The sequence below is a fragment of the Squalius cephalus genome (genome assembly GCF_949319135.1).
Source record: "Squalius cephalus genome assembly, chromosome: 1".
Classification (NCBI taxonomy): Eukaryota; Metazoa; Chordata; class Actinopteri; order Cypriniformes; family Leuciscidae; genus Squalius; species Squalius cephalus.
The window spans coordinates 18,911,755-18,929,377 of record NC_137122.1 but is presented as its reverse complement, the minus strand read 5'-3'; the positions used below and the strand labels follow the sequence as shown (position 1 = coordinate 18,929,377).

The 17,623-nt window shown below is 37.0% G+C and overlaps 1 protein-coding gene across 6 annotated transcripts; it reads right to left on the bottom strand.

Moving 5' to 3' along the window:
* Positions 1 to 38: 38 nt before the first annotated feature.
* Positions 39 to 14,924, bottom strand: LOC307145602 (ankyrin repeat and fibronectin type-III domain-containing protein 1). 6 transcript variants are annotated; one of them, XM_079848930.1, is made up of 18 exons: positions 14,741 to 14,924; positions 13,631 to 13,836; positions 13,349 to 13,541; positions 12,133 to 12,333; positions 11,900 to 12,013; positions 11,676 to 11,773; positions 11,503 to 11,593; positions 10,022 to 10,120; positions 9,850 to 9,937; positions 8,567 to 8,747; positions 8,253 to 8,375; positions 7,225 to 7,446; positions 4,746 to 4,912; positions 4,479 to 4,632; positions 2,301 to 2,460; positions 1,426 to 1,592; positions 1,161 to 1,332; positions 39 to 793 (listed from the first exon to the last, which is right to left on the bottom strand). In XM_079848930.1, the coding sequence occupies exons 2-18, from the start codon at positions 13,781 to 13,783 to the stop codon at positions 489 to 491; spliced, it is 2,688 nt and encodes an 895-aa protein (XP_079705056.1). In that variant the 5' UTR covers positions 13,784 to 13,836; positions 14,741 to 14,924; the 3' UTR covers positions 39 to 488. The 6 variants fall into 6 exon arrangements, with proteins under 6 accessions (XP_079705056.1, XP_079705058.1, XP_079705060.1 ...); XM_079848932.1 differs by having other exon boundaries at positions 8,618 to 8,747; XM_079848934.1 differs by having other exon boundaries at positions 8,618 to 8,747; positions 13,631 to 13,765.
* Positions 14,925 to 17,623: the final 2,699 nt, after the last annotated feature.

The window sequence follows — 17,623 nt, the reverse complement described above, 5'->3', positions numbered from 1 at the left end:
TGTGTTTGCTTTTTTTTTGTAGTTTATTGTTTATTTTTGTAAGTTTGTACAGTAATCATTAAAGCGCATTTAGTTTCTAACTTGTTCTGATATTAAATAAAACAACTTAATGGAAAACAAAGCAGCACTCGTTTTTGTTTTTTTGTTTTTTTAAACAAGATCTGTTCACAGAGAACATGATTTATATTTATTAATTTTCCAAAACAGTCATCATGAGACACAAACAGACCTACATCTATATCAATATAAATATACAGTACATAGAAAGTGCAGAGGTTCTGTAATGAATGCTTTCCTGCACATTAAATGATTCTGTTACAGATGATTTGGTTGATTTTCAGTCTGCTGCTGATATATATTAATAATATTCTTCCATGATAACATTATTAAATATATATTATTTATTCTGTCAGCTATATACAGATATGGATATAATCCAGACGTGGGCCGGATCTGGGATTGACTGTGATTGCTGATGGCCTCCTCCATCAGTGAGTGTGACCTTTGACCCACTCCACCAGGCTCCTGACGGGACGTCCCGTGAGCGGAGCGGTGTCATCCTCGTCTAACAGGGCCGGTTCTGTATCCTGCAGGTCCAGGTCTGACAGACTCCCTCCCAGCAGATCCAGGCACTCGAACAGGTCCATAATCTCCGACGACAGGTCGTGACCTTCAGCCGCAGGGGTCACGGAGACCTCAGGGTCGTTGCCATGGGAACAGGGTGAGGCGGTGACCCCGTGTGTGACCTCTGACCCTTCAGGTTGATGAGAGCAGGACGGAGCTTCGCCCTCTGCTGGAAATAATGCAAACGTATCGTTCTTTATTAGTATTTAAGTGTTTAAACTTTCATGTCTTAACCTTTAACCTTTATTATGATGATCAGCTTCTGTCTGTGTAATTCAGTAATTGAAAAGCTTGAAGACTGAACGTTTCTTTTGACCATTTTGCAACAGAAAGACAAAAAAAATCTAAATAGATGTTCATCACTAATGCTCAATCATCACTTAATTATACAATAATTCTCCAATTATCATGTTGGGATCTAGAAATGTTCTATAACTCATTCAGTTATTAACTCATAACTCGTTCTGCTGCTTATGAATCACTGACAGGTGTTTTCATTGCAGGAGCAGAATATCCTCTGTCGTCACTGTTCTCACCTGTGCCGAGTGTGTGTGTAGGAGGCGTGTCCTCCTCCGCAGCGGCTGATCTGATTGGTGGTCGCGAGGTCATGACCCGTCCCAGAGGCACCGCCCCCTCAGAGCTCTTGGAGCGAAGTGTGTGAATAACATCCATCAGCCAGCGGCGCTCTCTCCACAGCGCAGACAAACCCTATACACACACACACACACACACACTTGTGAGTGACACGTCTGTGAGGGTGTGAGTGAGTGAGTGAGTGTGAGAGCAGGAAAACACACACACCTGTGCGAGCTGCGTGACGTGAGTCAGTCTCTCCGTGGCCTCCGTCACTTCACTGCTGTCCAGCGCTTCCCTCAAAGCCTGCTGGGAGAGACGGACCTCCAGCTCCAGTCGAACCCACAGCTCACAGAACTGAGACAGTAGATCATGCTCGTACGCCCACAGGTGCACTGCAGCACACACACACACACACACACACACACACACACACACTATTACCTTACAATATACACTGAAAAATGTCTTTTATGTCAAATTATTTAAAATCTAATGGCAAATTTATGGGTTTTGGAAGTAAAATATAATATTTAATAATAATAATAATAAACTATTTTCTATAGCGCCTTTAAAAGTAGCATCTCAAATAGTGCTTCACAAGAATAGAAACAAGACAAAACATACAATTTTACAAGCAATGCATTAATGAAAGAAAAAACAGATGAAAATAAAATCCCAAATAAAAACATACTATCAAATGTTCGATTAATAATAATATGGCAATTACAAACAATCATGTACAGTAAAAGCTACCCTAAACAAATACATTAATGCCTTATTTCATTTTTTAGGGTGGGCATTTAGATGATTGTTTTTTGTTTTCATGAAGCGTTTTAAATTGTTCAGTGTTTTAATGTAAGTGTATTTATTGCATGTTTATGTATTTTCATTAGTTAGTATTTGTTTGTATTGTTAAGGTTGTAAAGTGCTTTAAGAGGCCACTTTTAAAGGCGCTATATAAAATATGTATATTTTTAATTTGGTATATTTTTACATATTATTATTATTATTATGTACAATGAAACAGTATTATGATTATATTTAACCTAAATAGTTTTAATTCTTCTTTCTGTAAAGGCACTAAAGTGTGAGTTCCTGACCGAGCTCAAAGATGTGCAGTGGGAGCGTGAGTCCGTGCGGCTCCACCTCGGCCTCTAGGGTCCACCGGCTCAAGTCCTCGCCGGGCGGCAGCAGCAGCAGCAGAGACACGTGATCACCCGCCTGCAGCAGCTCCTGTGTGTACACGCGGTAATCACACGCCTGCACACACACACACACACACACACACACACACACATCAACAATAAACAAACATTACAATCTAAATCAGTGATTAGGCTCTCAATGAGTTCAGTGATTCAGGTCAAATGATGATTATGTCAAAACACAACCAACACCATCAGATCACCTTTTCTCTTTGTTCATCTGGATATTATAACTCAGATACAACAGCCAAACTAAATCTAAAGTTAAAATTGTAAGGGTCAAGAGCCCAACTAAAACAGACACTGATTTCCTTAATTAAATGTGATTTTCTGCTTGTTAACATCAGGTGTCTTCAATAATGGTCAATCATCACTCAATTAATCACTTAATTAGATCATTAGTTTTAACCCTCTTCAGTGTTAATTTAACACTCATATTTTAGCATTTTAAAGGAGCTGTATGTAAGAAATGTATTTCAATTAATCATAAAATGGCCCTGATATGTCACTAGACATTAAGAAATCATGTTCATTTCAAATACTTATATCACTGACAACAGTAGTACGGCCAGGATATTGTCATTTAAAAAGTGGACTTGCAGCCCTCAACTGATGTTGATGTTGTCATCTTGTGTTTTGGCCTGACGCGCCTCCCTCCACCTATCTACCAATCACGAAGTCAGTAGTGTTTCGGCATCCGAGTTGCCAGCTCTGCTCTAGTTACCACAGCTGCAGCTACAAACGTGTCGGATAAAAAATGTGTAACGTTACAAAACCTAAAAGACCTCGTTATGAATCCGAAATACGTCGAGACAAAGTCCGAAATAAAACAAGGATTTGTATAGGAGATGCCTTTGAAAGATGGAGACGGCTGAAAACGGAGAAGAATTTGAAGACAGACGCCAACGTTGCTAATTTTCTCCTGGACAGGTAAGATTCATCTATGCTTGGCTAACTTGTACTTGATGTAAATGGACATTTCAAATATTCATGACAGTCTAACTGCAAGTTATGCAGTTACGTTAGTGCATATTGAGGAGGTGGGTCATCGAATCCTGCAGCCTAACTGGCAACCTCGAGTCAGGGGGGAGGGGATACACCGCTCTACAGTAATCTGAAAGTGATTGCAGTACCAGTTTTGGCCACAATCTTACATACGGCTCCTTTAACACTCTTGAGAGTGGAGTCAAATAAACTCCCAGGAGAGTTACCTTAACACTGGAGTTTTTGCTGTGGTTTGTTTATGAACGTCTTTCCAAAACATCACCAGTTTTACTTTCGTAATGACAGAAATGATTCAATAACTGAAACATCTCACACTGATCTCAAAGATTCGCTGAAGATCAGTTCAGTCAGAACATGAACACTGTGAACGAATCATTCTTTTGAACAGATTAATGATTCATCTGAACCGGTTCACAGAGCATGTGCACGTGAGTCAATCCGTGAGGATGGTGTCATGATGTGTGACGCTTGACACGTATATAATTAATGATAAACACATAGGAAAAAACACAGTATTAAACTAAACATTTAGTTCAAAACAGAACATGTGAAGTGACTCAAACGAATCAGTGAATTGGTTTCTTTGAAGTAACTAGTAACACTTTACAATAAAGTTCCAGTTATTAATATTATTTAACTAGTTAGCATGAACTTAAAATGAACTTGTGTGTATTTATGTGTGTGTGTCTTCATGTGTGTGTGTGTGTGTTCATGTGTGTGTTCATGTGTGCTTTCATAATTAGAAATTTGTGAAGTGAACCAATTCACTGATTCATTTGAGTTCTTTGAAGTAACTGGTAACACTTTACAATAAATTTCCAGTTATTAATATTAGTTCATATAATATTAGCATGAACTAAAGCATTTGTTAATCTCAATGTTAGTTTCAACATGTACTAATACATTATTGAAATCCAAACATAAACATGAATCTGAATAAACAATGAATAACATTGTATTTGTGTTAACTACCATTAACAAATATGAATAATAACTGTAACAAATGCATTGTTCACTGCTACAGTTGCCAGGTAGCTCAATAAACCGGATCTGCTGGTGTTGTGTTACCCGCTCCAGTGGGACGTTGAGTTTGGTGAGCAGTTGAATCACTGCAGATCTCAGTTCCTTCACAAAGTCCTCAACACCTGAGCTGTCAATCACAGCGTCATCACTCCCACAGGCCCCGCCCACTGCATGCCTCTGTAGCCACGCCCACTCCTCCCTGCACACACACACACACACACACACACACACACACACACACACACACACACAGGTTACTTTCGCTGACAGCATCATTGAGTGTGTGTGGCTGAATCAGTGCTCCAGTGTTACCGTGTGACGTGCGGCCGGTTCCTGACTCGGCAGCAGAAGGGCATGCTGGGTAATCTGTGTGAGACCAGAACGCGCAACTGCTTGACGGAGCTGCAGAGCTTCAGGACACACACATACAGACCAGACTGAGCTCTGTGCTGACTCCTGCGGTGATACGCCAGCGTCTCCTGCACACACACACACACACACACACTTATTTATCAACCACCTTCCTATACAGACACTTCCGCCAGCCAATCAGATCATCATGATTACATCAAGTCCCGCCCACATTTATTCTCTCTTTAAATATCCCCTTTACAGAAGTCAAATGGGTTGTGAACACAGTTACTGATGATAAAACTAATGAAAAGGAATAAAACTCAACATGAACAAAGACTAAAATGACACTAAAGCATCTTTGTTCAATGAAAAACAGTGAAATTACACTAAATTACACTTTCATGACTCCAAAACTATCTAAAATATAAACACAAAATGGTGACATATTGCCTTTGGATTTAGTGTTTTATACATGCCATGGTATATTAAAAATGGAAATCTTTACAATCCACCTGTGTTAAACTACAAAAAAAAAAAAAAAACCTAGAATAAAAATAACAGAATATTATAATTCCAGTAGATGTTAAACATTTATAAATTATATCAGTAAATGCATTAACTTTGGCAGCCCTAAAATACAAAAAAAATTAAATACAAATAAAACTAGAAAGCTCCATTAAAGAGACAGTTCAGCCATTCTAATCATAAGTTATTCATGTAAAAAAGACATTTTGAGAAAAATATCTCAGTGGGGTTTTCTGTCAATATAATGAAAGTCAATGGGGTCCAAAGTCATTTGCAGGGAACTACACTAACCTTTTCCACTGGTGGCACTTGCGCTACTAACTTTTTCAGTTACTGGCGCAAAACATGATTTGGTCGCACAAATTGTTTATAGTAAGCCGCTCTGGATAATAATAAACAATAATGAAACTGTATTACATACAGATGTGCTTTTTATTTTACTTGCCATCTTTTAAACCACATGCCTTCTTGTTTTTGTTTTCTTTAACATTGGTTGGGATAGATTTACTGCAATAGAAAATACAGTACACAATAAAGTGCCAAATGGATTTCAACATGCTATGGTTGGCACACATGGGCAGACTCCTGAACTCTTAAGTAGTGATGCACCGATGTGAAAATTGTGGCCGATACCGATAATAACCTAGACAGTACCTAGACAATATTGCTGTTATGGCCGATATCGATATCTCTGTATAGAAAACAAATTTACTGATAATTAAATAAAGAGATATTTTCCAAAAATTTTTTTTTTTTTTTTACTTTAGAAATGACTTATGTTGGGCACCTTTACCTGTGTGCAAAATATGTCACACATAGGACACACATGCATTATATTGCATTGCATATAATGTGTGCTGGTCAACTTGTCTAAAATTAAGAAACCCCTAGAAAACAGTAAAAAAAAAACAAAAACAAAAACAAACAAAAAAACAGGTGTACAATAAAGATAGGCTACTTAATTTATTATTCCAATAACCAAATATGATACTAAATATCACAGGGAAAAGAGCTTCTATTTGTGACGTGCTGTCTTTGCGTTTGAACATTGCACATTTTAAACAGACAGGCATTAGCTGCATAAATGTTAGCCAATACAAACATATTTATAGAAAACAGTTGACAATGAATAGACAGGAGTCCAATAATAGCATAACGAATCACTTATTCTAAACATAATATCAAGTAGCCTAGGCTAAGTTTGACGAATCCGACATATAACGAGGGCTGTGTTGTAAAACGTCCGTCATTTAACGAATTTTAAAAACACGGATGGATAATACAATATGCTTTCTGACATTTTGACAGAAAAAAAAAAAACAAGCAAGAACAAAATTTAAATTATAGCCCGTCAATTTTCATTTTACAATTATCTTCTCTCTCTGTGTACGCGCGTCCGTGTTTGTGTGAGAGAGAGAGAGCTCGCGAGTCGCGCAGATACAATGGTACGTTTTAATCTAAGTAACGGTCGCGGGGCTGAAGCCAACTTGATGTGTTGAATGCTCAGAGCACGTTATAAAACGTATTCTTAAAATACACATTTCTGTTTTAATAAATGCTCATAGTAAATCATAGCATATTGCCTAAAATATAGGTACAAAAATAATCAGTGATACATTTGCGACCCATTAAAAATTTTGGTCGCAATGGCATTTCAAAAGGTCGCATATGCGACCATTTTGGTCGCAGTGTAGTTCCCTGATTTGGTTTCCAACCTTCTTCAAAATGTCTTCTTTTGTGTTTCAAAGAAAGAAAGTCATGATGAATGACTCAGGTGAACTGTCTCTTTAACATTAATCCGTCCCTCGCTGTGACAGACGTCTGACAGCAGAGGGAGACATTTCACCTTAACACTGGACAGATGGGCTGTGTGGTTTTATGTGTGTGTGTGTGTGTGTGTGTGTGTTCTGACCTTGAGTCTCTCGGTCAGCAGCTCGACAGCGGTGGGTTCGGGGAGCATTGGTGTCTGGATCTGGTGTTTCTCCAGTGTGCTGACAGGAACCCAGTGCAGCGGGGGGTCAGACGGGGTCAGCGGGGTCGTGACCTCTCTCAGGGTCACCAGCAGCACGTTACCCTGCCTGTCCTTCAGCGGCTCGAAGTACACCTGCCCCAGATCCACACACCCCACTGACGCCTGACACGAGACCCACACGAGACAAATGAGCTGCATTATATAATTTACAATTATAGAACTTTAAAGACGTGTTTAAAAAACTATAACAAAGCAAAACAAAACAACTAAACTACATTTAAAATTAATGAACCTTTATAGACTTGTTGAAAACTATACAATTTTATAGACTTATTTAAAAAACAGTAAAAAAGCAAAACAGACTGAAAAAAAATAAAATAAAACCTTATAGACTTATTTAAAAAAAACGTAAAAAGGCAAAACAAAATAACTAAAACAAAAAACATATTCAACTTTATAGACTTGTTTACAAAAACTATAAAACAGCAAAACAAAACAACTAAAAAAAAAATTTATAAAACTGTAAAGACTTGTTAAAAAACTATAACAAGCAAAACAAAACAACTAAAACTGAAATAATTTTTTTTAACTTTATAGACTTTTTTAAAAAAACAGTAAAAAGCAAAACAAAACAACTAAAACAAAACATTTATGAAACTTTATAGATTTGTTTACAAAAACTATAACAAGCAAAACAAAACAACTAAAACTGAAATAAAAATTAATAAAACTTTATACTTATTTAAAAAACAGTAAAAGCAAAACAAAACAAAAACTATAAAAAGCGAAACAAATAACTAAAACTGGAATAAAAAATATTTAAACTTTATAGACTCATTAAAAAAACAGTAAAAGCAAAAATAAACAACTAAAACTGAAATAAAATTAATAAAACTTTATAGACTTAAAAACAGTAAAAGCAAAACTGCATGAGTGCGTTAATGATGGAGGAGTGTGTTGAGCGGCACCTGCAGCTGAGCGACGGCCCTCAGGAAACTCAGTCTGTTCTGCAGCAGCGATGAAGACGAGGAGAGCGATGAAGACGACAGCACCTGCTGCAGGAACGACACCTGCGTCCACGCGCACGACAGCTGACACACACACACACACACAGAGAGAGAGAGAGTCAGACGCAGGAGACACACAGGAGAAACACACACACGAGTGATGCTGACCTTAGTGAACTACAGGAGAAACACACACACACACACACACACACACACACACACACGCACACACACGCACACACACGCACACACACGCACACACGAGTGATGCTGACCTTAGTGAACCACAGGAGAAACACACACACACACACACGAGTGATGCTGACCTTAGTGAACCACAGGAAGTCCTGTGTGACGGAGGCGGAGCAACACTGAACCTCCACTAGAGGGAGCCGATCGTCACAGGACACCAGGACACAGTCCTTCTGATAGAAGACACACGCCAGGTACAAACCTCTACACACACACACATACACACACACACAGAGACATGACAGTAACACACTGACAGAACTTTAAGTTTAGACGTCAAAAAGCTTGAGAAGCAACTCTAACTCTTTTGTTTTTCCTTTGCATTTTTCGTGTACAGATGACAACGCTGTCAAAGTGATCTTGTTCACACACAGAAGTTTGTGACTAAAGAAACACTATGTGCCTATAGATACACATGCGTTTACACAGAGACAATAACAGTATTGTGTTCATAAACTTGCACTCTGAAACCAGTTTACACAAGTTTGTGTTTCAGGCCCCCAAAACGCTGTTGTCGTGTAAATGAACGACCAAAACACATCAAAAGTTGAATATTTTTAGTTGAAGACGGTGTTTTGTATTCAAAATTCTAATATCTTCTCAAAAACCTATGGACACATCTTATGTGAGGAAAATATATATATAAAAAGATTTTTTGTCACATTTTTTAATTACATTTAGTTCAAATTGGAAGTACTAAAAAAAAATAATAATAAAAAAACCCTAACATTTACAATTAAATTATTTTATTCAGTTTAAAATAAAAATGTATAAGACATATAGACATTAACAAAAAACTAATAAAATAATAAGTTTGAGTAATTTGTTGTGTGTTTTCTATTAAAATGCAAACAGAAAACATTAATACAAAAACTAATTCAAAATACTATTCAAATGTTTTGAAACTTTTTTAAACTCATTATAAATGATGTATTCATTATAAAAATGCCCATGTTTTACAGATTTGATGAATTTCCATGACTTTTTCAGGTCTAGAAATCACACTTTTAAAACAAGGCTTTCTCATTTATCACGGTTTTCCGAAACTGTGAGAATCCTAATTCTTCAAAGACACAAAAACTAATTAATAATAAAATATGAAATATATAAATTTATAGCGAATGTTTAATCTTATTTGAAATGTTTTGACGCCCCCTGGTGGAGAACGGCTGATATAAAGTGACTTTACAGTGAGGAAACGCACACAAATCCGCATTTGACGGGATGTAGGTCTGTATTTCAGTTTGTGTACGTCATATGTAGTGTGTTTTATATGGTTTCTGCTTTGTGTAGATGTGTTTCTCACCTCTGTAACAGGCGGACGAACCTGCTGGAGTGAAAGAGCTGCTTCAGGCCGCGAGACACAGACACTTTCCTCACAGAGCTGCTGCTCTCTGAGACACACACACACACAGGTGTTGATCAGTGTGTATCCAGTGAGGTGTGTGTTTCTTCATGTAGTGTGTGTGTGTGTGTACCTGTGAGGAGCTCAGGATCTGTGATCTGCTGTGAGATCCTCCGGACGGCTGAGGCCTGATCCCTGCGTCTCACCGTCACACCGATACACTCGCTCCAGCCTGCAGGGGGCGACACTCCACCGTCACACACTCACTAAACCACATTCATTCATCTAAAATACTGGGAAATATTATTCCTAAGTAAAATATCTGTTTTCTATGTGAATATATAGTAAAGTTTAATTTATTCCTGTGATCAAAGTTAAATTTTCAGCATCATTACTCCAGTCTTCAGTGTCACATGATCCTTCAGAAATCACTCTAATATGAGGATTTGATGCTCAAGAAACTATGATACATTTTATTTTTCAGGATTCTTCGGTGAACACGATGAAAGAACAGCATTTATTTGAAATAGAAAACATTTGTCACATTATAAATGTCGTTACTGTCACTTTTGATCAATTTAATGCATCCTTACTGAATCAAAGTATTGATTTCTTTCTAAATAAAATTATAGTGAGCCCAAGCTTTAGAGAAGTAGCACATTTCACTTTATCACTTTAGAAATGGTGTAATTGTGTATTATTCAAATATTAACAATGATAATAATTATTATTAATTAATATTAATAAAAAATATAATAATTATTATGCTTTTTAAAAATGTTTATTCATAATTATGCACACTTGACCATAAGATGTCTATTGAAATTTATAAATCAAAGGACACAAACCTGTAAAAAAAAAATTATTAAAATGTCTAATCAATTAAATTAGTAAAACTTAGCTATTTATTAATACAATAAAATGTTAACAATTCTAATTTTTTTAAGAAAATGTTTTATTTTTAAACACACCTATTTTACCCCCCCAAATTCAGTATTTTCATTTTAATGGTGTATTACATTTTTCATCAAATCAAATCAAATAAAAAAGCACATTGAATCAATTGAATTCATAAAATGTAAACATTTATTACTTTAATATTAATTATAATTTATTATATAAGTAAATTGACAGTGGTCAGTGCTATGCTTATATCACTTAGATACTATTAGTTTTATTCATATTTATTATATAATTTTTCATTTTAGTAATAAAAAATTGTTACAATTTTTGTCTTTTTTTATTTTATTTTTATTATAATTCATATTTTAGTGTTTTCTTTTTTTGTTGAAAACTATAAGAAATTGTTGCATTCTAAATTTTCTTTTAATTCTTTTCTGGATTGCATAGAACAAAAACTGCAATTTAAAAAAAAAATTATATATGTCTATATTGTTTGTATAAATTTTTTATTTTAGTTATTTTAGAAGATCAAGTTAAACTAAATGAAAATGAGAAACGTTTTCTTGGCAAACCAGTTTTTATTTTTTATTGTCCTTCAGTTAATGTTTAATTAATTAAGCAACTGGTTCTGTATGGTAATATTAGTTTAGTTACCTATAATAACTAATAGTAACTGTAATGTGTGACGAGTCTGCAGTTGTCAGTACTCACTGGAGGGGGCGACACTCGTCGGGCTGCTGCTCACACACTCACCCCAGCCTCTGATGTTATATGCACTGACCCGCACGTAATACTGCACACCCTACACACACACACACACACACACCAGTCAGAGTCTGTGTGTATCATATATATAGCCATGAGTGTGAGAGTGTGTGTCTTACAGTCTGCAGTCCGGTGATGCTGAACTCTGAGTTTCTGTTGTCAGTGATGAATCCAGTTCCACACAGAGGATAGAAACCAGCTGAAGTGCTCCATTCAACTACACACACACACACACACACACACACACACACACACACACACACACACACACACACACACAGATGGATGGGTCAGTGATGACTTCATCAGGGAACAGTGTGATGATAATGATGTAGCATCTCACCTCTGTATCTGGTGATGAGGCCGTGTGTGTGACCGCAGGGCTCTCTGACACGCACACACACACAGCTGTCGCCCGTCACCAGCAGAGCGGCGCTAGCGGGAGGACCAGGAGGAGCTGAGGGACACACAGGAGTCACATGACATCTGAGTGTGTGTGTGTGTGTGTGTGTGTGTGTGTGTGTGTGTGTGTGTGTGTGTGTGTGTGTGTGTGTGTGTGTGTGTGTGTGTTCATACCTGTCGAGTGGAATCTCTCCCTCATGCGATGGTAAAGTTCACAGCGTTGCGTCCAGATATCGACGCTCTTCTGCGCGTCTGCGTGTGACTGAAGCTCCGCCTTCTCTCTGAGCTGAAGCTCCGCCCTCCACTCCTCCAGCTTCTGCTCGGCCAATGACACCAGCTCATCCAGCTTCAGTGACCAATCAGAGGACGAGCTCACTGCGGCGACACAAAGAGAGGCGTTTGTACTTCTTCAACACACTGAAGTGTCAAATCTGCTTCATTTTTAACTAAATTATGTTGGAAATTTTTATTTTTACAAATTCTGTTGTCCTTTTAATTTGTCTTGATTTACTTTTAATGGTTTAAATTTTATATTTTAAAAACATTATATAACATAAATATTATAACAATTTTAACAGTAATGGGGTTCTTTGATCTACTAAACTTAAGAATTTATTATTATTAAATATAATCTATTAAATGACTCATTACTTATCTTTTTTTTTTTCTAACAATAATAAGGTTGTATGAAAATTCCCCCAAATTCCCTTTTATTTTTGCCAAATTCTCCCTAATTCAGATTTTTGGGGATTCTGTATATGTGGTTATTATTTAATACACATGAATCAATAAAAACGCTGTAAATCAAACAAATTCATAAAACCTAATTATTCATTGTACATTTTTATTTTATTAAGCCAAATCATTATACAGTAAATTATGACTTTTAAATCATCCACCAAATTATCATCTCTTGCAGTTTAACAACGATGCCACAAATGATTAAAACACCTGGCTGTTCGTAAAACACATTAAATTGTGAATAAATAAAATAAATATATTTTAATAAAAAATAATATACCTATATAAATTTACATTATTAACATAATTTAATTTAAAATGAATCTATATAATATTGTCTCAATATGTTAATATGTTTTATTCAAGTAATGAATAATAAAAATGTAAAAAAATAAAATAAAATAAAACTAGCATGAAATAAATGTTCGCTCCCGCACTTTCACGCTCAGCCCTCTCCGCATTGGATTGTGGGAAATAGTGCTTCAGCAAGTGTACACTCGAATTCAGAGAGGTAAAAGAAGTGAACGAATGTAGGGAATGAAGTTGTTCACTCAGAATTCGGACACCACTACAAAATGGCCGACACCTGATATAGTGCACTATACAGTGGATAGGGAGCGGTTTCAGACACAGCTAATGAGTCACTCACAGTTGGGGTTGTGTTTTGCTCCGGCCTTAACCAGCACCTTCAGCAGTGAGGCATTGTGGGTAAGAGCGGCCACGTCCAGCGGCACCAGGCCGAACTCAGTGACGGCGTTCACTCGCTCGTCCGTCTCTCTGGACAACAGGTGCTGCACGGCCAGGGTGTCTTCACTCTCCAGAGCATCCCACAGACACGCGTACTATACACACACACACACATACACACACACACGTAAACATCATGACATCTATATTATACTCTACATATGTGTGTGTGTGCAGTTGTTACATCAGCTGGTCCTTTGCTCAGCCGCTTCCTCCAATCAGAATGCTCCGCCTCACCGTGGGAAGCTCCGCCCCTCAGCTTGACGGACAGGCTCCTGTAGATGCGTTTGGGTGAGACGGGGCCGAAGGAACGCCTCCTCTGGGGCGGAGCCATCATCACAGCACACCGGATGACATCATTACGTCATACACATTAATAGAGCATAAAATCTATGAAGAAGTCATGATTATGAGATGGAAAGTCCAAATGATGTCTTATAAGTCTAAAGTTAGTATGTCATCATTTCAACTTTTTAAGAGAGAAATTTGACTCGGCATGTCACACTTTTAACTTTTTATGTCATATTTACGTCTTTTTATGTCAAAATTATGACTTTGCGTCATAAATTCGACTTTTTAATGCCTTAATTATGACTTTAAGTCATAAGTTCGACTTCGTATAGCTTCAGACATAGCATAGGATGAGATTCTGAAATCAGCTCGAGTCCAGTATTACATCGAAACTCCTTCATCATCATCAGTCCCTAGTTTTTCACTTAAAACACAGAGGAACTGCTTCACTTTTTCACACGTTTGTTAAAGTTCAGTATTTATCTGATTATTTCTGCAAAGCTCATGATGATTGTCATCTTCCTCTTTTACTCACACTCTTCCTGCTTATACTGTCAGACATACTTCAGACATACTGTAACTTACCGACATTCCGACCAAACTATTGTGTTGGTAAAAATAAAGATAATATCATCATCACAATCAGTGGCTACGAGATGAGATAAAAGTGTTGTGTGGCATATTTTGTCATGTTGAATCTGAATCGCGTTATAAAGCGAAAATCCGTTATGTAAACACATCTTCGGATGTTTAATATGCCTTATATTTGAAGAATGTCTTCTCTTTAAAATGTCGTTGAGAGCTGCGGTTTTCTATGAGACATTCAAAGTTTTTTTCACCAAGTCCGAGCTAATTGTCCGTTATACAAAACCAGATCAGGTATATTGAGAAGAACATTGAAAAACATGAATATACATTTACATGTATTCATTCGGCAGATGATTTGATCTATACACAGCTGTTTCCACATTCATAAATGAAATATAAATGTTAAATGTTTTACCGTTAGAAACAAACGAGCACAGATGAACTCTGTCAATCTCCTCCAAAGTTTCACAGACAGTCTTAAAATGAAACTCCGATTTATAACGTCATGGTGAACTTCATTAAAAGTCTAAATTTCCGTCATTTAAGACGAACTCTTAATAACACGGCAGTGTGCACTAGCCCACAAACACCCTCAGTGTGAGCCAGTGCGCGCGCGCAGTCACGGATGTGTGTATATTTATATATCGAAATGAGGACATAGGCTACTACAAACTGTGACATGTAAATAATAAATATAACCCAAAAACTACCCCTAAATGAAAACTTTTATTCGTAGTATTTAATCATTTCTACGCAGTCACGTGACCGATCCTCATCAGTTAGTTTTTCAAAATTTAAAAAACGTTGAAACAATTTAATGCTAAATGGTCGTAAAAAAAAGGTTAGCAAACACATTGAAAAAAGTTAAAACAACGTTAATGATAGAGAGATGTAAAAGGTAAAAAAAAAAAAAAAAAAAAAAAAACCTATGTGAAATAACATTATGCTAAATGAATGCAAAAGCGTCTCAAAATATCATAACACAACATTGAAAAAACATTTAATGCTACACAATTATAGTTTTATGTGTTGTGTTGTGTTGTGATATTTTGGTAAATTGATTTTCAATGTTATGTGAAAGGTTTAACAAAATAATTATCAACACCGAGATGTATCAAGATAAGATTGTTTCAAGACATTTAAACAATGTTGCGGTATCAACGTTGATCTGCAAGATGTGTTTTTTAGAGCGTTTGCTCTTCTGCAATATGCCTATGTCACATAGGCGTATTGCAGAAGTATGTCTATAGACGTTTAGAAGATGTCTTTAAGATGTTAAAGGGATACTCCACTTTTTTTGGAAATAGGCTCATTTTACAACTAGAGTTAAACTGTTGAGTTTTACCGTTTTCGAATCCATTCAGCCGAGTTTCTGATATTTAGAAGAATATCAGTAACCAGACAGTTTCTGGTCTCATTGACTTTCATAGTAGGAAAAAAATATATACTATGGAAGTCAATGAGACCAGAAACTGTCTGGTTACTGATATTCTTCTAAATATCAGAAACTCGGCTGAATGGATTCGAAAATGGTAAAACTCAACAGTTTAACTCTAGTTGTAAAATGAGCCTATTTCCAAAAAAAAGTGGAGTATCCCTTTAATGATTTTGCTTTTTCTAAGACGTTTATCAGATGTTTTTACACAGCAAATGCTTAACAGATCAGACGTCTTACAGACCTGTGCTATCTTGTAAATAAACACTGACTGAAATGTCAACTGGGTTACAGAATTAAAACTACAGCGTCTTTTGTCTACAAATAATATCCTCATGCTCCTGATGCTGATTATAGCACACGTCTATTTGATGTGATGTTTACATCTGGAAGACGTATTTTTAAGAGTGTTTGCTCATCTGCAATACGTCTATAGGACGTTTCCTGTCAGATGTCAAATAGAGGTTTAGAATGTATGTTAAACTGACATCTTCTAAAAGTCTATTTGACATCTGACAGGAAACATCCTATAGACGTATTGCAGATGAGCAAACACTCTTAAAAATACGTCTTCCAGATGTAAACATCACATCAAATAGACGTGTGCTACTTGACTGATGTCTAGTGAATATTTGTATAGCTCCTTCACTATACACTCCTTTCTAGCACTGTTTCTGTGTATTTATTGCTGTTTCCATGAAGGTGGCGTAGGATCTCACAGCCGCCTACAAGTGGAGAACAATACAGTCATGATTTATACTTGTTAAAGATCAAGACTAGTGGGGGTTGATCGCCATTTTTAAGATTCGCTGGCATCATTTGCATAATGAACATGAATATGTTTTGTATAACAGACTCTGTTGTCATATGAGCCAGTGATTGTTTGTCTTGAGTGTTTGTCATGATGATGACTGTGTGAAATGTTCACTGCGGTTTCTGCAGACACTTCTTCTCGTCTCGTACCAAACAGGTCAGAAATGACAATAAACCCACACACTCAAAGCCACAGAGATTTCAATACACCAACACACACGCTTCTCTTCTTCAGCTGCGCTGTCAGTGAGCTCTACTGGAACCGTTTCTCACTTCACTGCTTCTGACTGGAGCCAAATGTTCATTTATGGACAATTAAACGACCTTTGACCTGCGTCAGCAACAGGAAATGGAACAACAGTCCCACGCGCCGGACACTTCGATGTATCTAAAGCCACATGCAGCTGTCGCGTTGAGAAATCGCTCTCTGAAACGCCAACAGGAAGTGGTTTCACTGATGAGCAGCAGAGCTGGCGGTGACGCGCGTCTAAACTGTGGTTGCCATGGAGATAAAACACTGACAGACACAAGTATAACTTAACCACACTAAGTTTCTCACCCACATGTATTTGAGTGCTTCAATATGGTTTTATTTATAGCATTTTATACAGTACAAGTGCCTTCAAAGCAGCTTTACAGTAAAACAAAAGAAGAACCAAACTAGTTCAGTAATCATGAATATTTGACACTGTCATCTTCATCACACATAGCACTCGTGTCGCTTCATAAAACTGAAGTTAAAGCACTGGAGTCATATGGATTTACTTTAAAGGGGGGGTGAAATGCTATTTCATGCATACTGAGTTTTTTACACTGTTAAAGAGTTGGATTCCCATGCTAAACATGGACAAAGTTTCAAAAATTAAATTGTACGTTTGAAGGAGTATTTCTGTTCCAAAAATGCTCCTTTAGGTTTGTCACAAGTTTCGGAACGTTTTTTTCGAGTATGGGCATGTGTGACGTCAGATGTAGCGGAATTACCTTATACGGGTCCTAAGGGCACTTCTCCGGGAGGACGCGGGCGCGCGCGCATCCATAGACCAGAGAGAG

Bases quoted from the DNA above. Each gene is read 5' to 3' on its own strand.
- LOC307145602 (XM_079848929.1), bottom strand. From the start codon at position 13,783: ATGATGGCTCCGCCCCAGAGGAGGCGTTCCTTCGGCCCCGTCTCACCC. The intron at 12,334-13,348 runs GTGAGTGACTCA...GTGTCGCCGCAG, and splicing joins AGCAAAACACAACCCCAACT to TGAGCTCGTCCTCTGATTGG. The intron at 8,748-9,849 runs GTGAGAAACACA...GTGTGTGTGTAG, and splicing joins TTCGTCCGCCTGTTACAGAG to AGGTTTGTACCTGGCGTGTG.